Source organism: Nannochloropsis gaditana, assembly GCF_000240725.1.
Source record: "Nannochloropsis gaditana CCMP526 unplaced genomic scaffold scaffold236, whole genome shotgun sequence".
Taxonomy (NCBI): Eukaryota; class Eustigmatophyceae; order Eustigmatales; family Monodopsidaceae; genus Microchloropsis; species Microchloropsis gaditana.
In genome coordinates this window covers 2674-7118 of record NW_005803717.1, presented here as the reverse complement: position 1 = coordinate 7118, position 4445 = coordinate 2674, and the positions used below count along the sequence as shown (strand labels likewise).

The following is a 4445-nucleotide window of genomic DNA, read 5'->3' as shown; positions in this document are numbered from 1 at the left end:
GAAGGACAGAGGATGTAGGAAATAGTATTGTACCGAGCCCGATCAGCAAGTCTACTTCCACTGTACGACACATCATGAAGGATTTGCTCGATCGCCTGCCACAGGATTTTGTGCTAGCTCTCTTAGAGGATAGAGCAAAACCCTGGCTGCGATCCAAAAATGGACCTTTCGTTATAGTGGCTCTCCAGGAGTGTGCACGCATGAACACGTTGCTGGGAGAAATTCGAAGATCCTTGCAAGAACTGGACAAGGGATTCAAGGGGCAGTTGAACATGTCGCCCACCATGGAGGATTTAAGCCGGGCACTCTTATCGAATGAATGGCCGGGCCGAAACCCGTTCTCGCAATGTACGTGGGAAAAACTCGCGTGGCCGTCCAAAAAGAGCCTGGAATCGCAGTACAGGGATATGCTTCGACGCGTTCGACAGTTACAGGCGTGGGTGGAGGATTTGGGCAATCTTCCTGCTTGTCTATGGCTTCCGGGGCTTTTCAACCCCACAGCGTATTTGACAGCAATTATGCAGGTGACAGCCCGTCAGACAGGACATCCATTGGATAATATGACGATTGAGACGCATGTCACTACGTTTGCCTCTCCTGAGCAGCTTGGCAATGATATCCCTCCTCCCCACGAGGGGGCTTATGTTCATGGACTTTACATCGAAGGGGCGAGATGGACCCCCCCCGAGGAGGCTGCAGAAACGGTCTCTGTCGTAGGAAACACATTAGTAGGAGGAAACTTGACAGACAGCAAGCTAAAAGAACTCCTTTCCCCCTTGCCAGTGCTGTACATCCGGGCAGTCCCTGTTCAGCCGACGTGGGAGCCGTCATCCGTGGGGTACTTAAGAAATCAACCAGACGTATACGAATGCCCCGTTTATCTCACATCCGCCCGCGGGCCCACCTACATCTTCTTGGCTACGCTTAAAACCGTGGAACCCGTATCGAAATGGGTTCTAACAGGGACAGCCTTGTTGATGCAGAGTGATGACTGAGACCAGCAGAGGTGAAGACGGCGTGTCAAGAGGAGTGCAAGACGGGAGGGGAGGATCCTTGTCGCAGCAGCAAGCGGAATAAGGAGCTTAAAAGGGATAAATCTGAAAAGTTTTGGATAAGGGGAGGATACTCAATACCATATTTCGACGAGCATGTTCATCGGGATCATCGGGAGTTAAGACACTGTGACAATTGATAACAAACGTTTTCGACTCCCGCGCTCCGTTTGAGTCTCGTGTACTTCTTTAGATCTGCCCTCAACATAGACATCCCACTAAACTTGGATCGAAAGATTTCTTCTTGTATGAATGACTATGCTAGTCCTCCAATGCGTGCTGTGCAATCACCACAGCACCTTTTGCATCACTCTGTCACCATTTCAGGTCATCAGAGACACCAGCCTTCCGCTTTTTCACGCATGTCCGTGAGGAGTATCACCCAATCGGACCTTGAATTATCATCTGTGGGGACGTCGACCAAGAGCGCATGCTCCCAGCCTTTCCACAATATTGTCGTCGTATGTATAGAAGAAACTTCCACACCACCCCCTCCTTTTCTTTCGGCCAAGGACCCACCCTCTAATCAGCCCTTGGTTCACTTCCTTCTCGGCTCCTATGCGTTGTTCAGCCGAGCATAGGCCTCTTTATCCTCCCGTCTGATTTCAGCACGGATCCGTTCGCGCGCGCCCCCAGGTCGGGGCACATCCACGTATTTGCCTTCCGCCTCCTCCGCTTCTGTCGCTGCCTCTTCTTTGTCCAGTTGCGCAAGGATCTCGTCCACATTCAAGCCCTCCATTTCCACTACCTCGTTGGTCGTCGGCGACAGCAAGACGCACTTCCCTCCGGCCGCCTCGATGGCGGCGGCGGCTGAAGCCGTGAAACCGTGGGCCAGAACTGTCAAAGGGCGGGTCAAAGGCACGTCGCCACCCACCACCTTGAAGAGATCCAATTTTTGCTTGGTAAGCACGCACTGATCGAGGAGGAAACCGGGGTCAATAATAGTCCGACTGGGGAAATAATCGGCGGCCTCGTTCAGGTGTTCCACCTGCACCAAGGCATAGCGGGTTCGTTTGTGTCCCGGGCCCATCGGGCGACCGGGCCACTTGGGCGTGCGTCGGTACAACGGCGTCTGACCTCCCTCGAAGCCAGGGCGGACCCCCCCACGAGAATTTTGCCCGCGCATTCCGTAGCCACTCGAGCCACCTCCGCCCCCGGCGTTCCCGCGGCCCTTTCGGTGTTTCTTGGGGTAGTTTCCTGGGAAAGGGCGAAGATTTGTCACGCTAGGTTCCTTGTGTCCCTCGTCTCCCACGCCAGGATGCCCCATAATGTCTTCAATGAACTTCATGTCTCGACGCTTGTGATCGAAAAGGCGCATCGTCAGTGATCCCGCGCCAGCACGGTGTGCTTGGATGGAGGGACGGAGCAGAGACTGAGACTGTTGGCCCTTGAAACTACCCGAGAGCATGAATCCTATTGGTTGCACGAGAAAGGCGTGAAATGGGAGGAAAGAAGGGTAAGCTGTCGTCGGCCAGATGGTAACCTTGCAATTGAAAAAGGCCTCAATCTAGTCTATTGTAGGAGAGCTGTATCTCGTTCCAAATAAGTATTTTAGAGTAATTAGACACATTTGTGGAATACATATTACAGTCATCCAGAAGGAAGATGGTGCAGTAAACCCCGGCTCAATAGCCTCTTCAGGGAGCTGACGACTTTCGACTACGCGTCAATCTATGTTAGCCACTCAACAATGTTACAACATGCCTGAAACCTTGAATACTCATAAAAATCACACACACATCAAGAAACCATGCACGCGTAACCAGTAATTGGAAAAACGATCAAATGGCGTACAAGTCGACCGGTCCTAAAATCTTTCCCTGCCATCCCTTGCCCCTGGCTCGACTTTATAAAGCTTACCTGCAACAGCAGGAATGACAGCGAGGGCCACAAGAATGCGTCGGCCACCCATCCTGAACTTGTGTGGGTTATCAAAATGGTTGATGGTCGGTTAGAAGGACGCCGTAACAAGGGCAACTAGGAGGGTAAAGTGCCAGGGTAGATACACTTGCGTGTCCATTCCAGTAGGGCCGGGCGACAGCGAGCTACAAGCAGAATGTCTGAGGAAAAAAAAAACACAGCCGCGGGGACGCCCTGCCTCTCTCTGTAACGAATTGGGCAAAGAGACATACGTGTATCATACCACAACACCTTCGTACTTGGGTATCCATCCTTTAAGGTGGTGTTGCCAGGGCAAGGGGAAGGACACGGGCGAGTGGGTGGCCAGGAGCGGTTTTCCACACAAAGTATATATTCGCATTTTTCGGACACATACACGTAAACTACCTTTTTGACCTCCTGCCCCGGACCTGCCCTTGCCGTGCAAGCCTTCCCTGGCTTCTTTTTTCTTGGTCGCTATGCTGCTTATTATGAGTTGGCTTATTGATAAACGTGGTGTGTCCTTTATTTGCTTCGTACCCTACGTAGCGGGAATACTTCCACTCAACACCGCAATCTGGTGTCGACAATTGCTAACGGCACATGCAACGTATTATACCCACATATAATGTACAAAGGCTTACGAGGGGAGGATCTTCGACTAGCATTTCTATCGAAGATTCGATTATTTTTGTACGTGTAGATGCACACGCACGGAAAGGCTAATACAGGGTGACGTCTTCACGACTGGAAGTTGCAGGCGATTGCCACGCAACCAAAAAACATTTTTCGTTTTTTTACTGTCACCGTCACCATTTGTTTGTCTCTTTTGCTGATACAACTAGCCGTGGGTGTGGCAGGTGCTAGTCGAAGACCTTGCATACGCAATTCTCGGAGTATTGGCCACACGGTAACTCTCTCCTCGACGCGAGTGCTGTTCTTCCCCCCTGATATCACCTTCTGCGGGATGCCTCCCAAGCGTAAAGCCAAAAGCATCGCGGGCTTGAGCGAAGCTAAGACCGATTTACCTACCGCTAACAGCAAAAGAAAAGGAGGCACAATGTCCATCTGCTCTTCTCCCAACAAGGACTCGGACAACACTGCGCCTCAATCACGAAAGGTCCACAAGGCAGCTGGAGCGCTTTCCACGGCACCCCTCCCACCCGAAACAACTTCAAAAGGATCCAAGGTTTCTTCAACTCGACGGTATTTTTTGATGAAAAGCGAACCCGACGAATTCAGTGTGGATGATCTGGCAGCGCAACCCAATCAAACCGGTTGCTGGGAAGGTGTCCGCAATTATCAGGCAAGGAATCTGATGCGTGACCATATGCACGTGGGTGACCAGGCTTTTTTCTACCACTCTTCTTGCAAAGTTCCAGGCATTGTGGGGATCATGGAGGTGAGTCGTGCTGCCTACCCGGACCATTTTCAATGGGACAAAGGCAGCAAGTATTATGATGCTGGCAGCGACCGGGAAGCCCCAAGATGGTGGATGGTGGACGTTACACTCCA

The 4445-nt window shown here is 51.7% G+C and overlaps 1 protein-coding gene across 1 annotated transcript; it reads right to left on the bottom strand.

Annotated features, from left to right (window-relative positions):
• Positions 1–287: 287 nt before the first annotated feature.
• On the bottom strand, positions 288–392 carry NGA_2130600 (dynein heavy chain; the record flags this gene model as incomplete). The annotated part of the gene is made up of 1 exon (XM_005855293.1): positions 288–392. A coding segment is annotated over one exon (105 nt), but the record flags the coding sequence as incomplete, so codon positions are not given.
• Between the last annotated feature and the right edge of the window lie 4053 nt (positions 393–4445).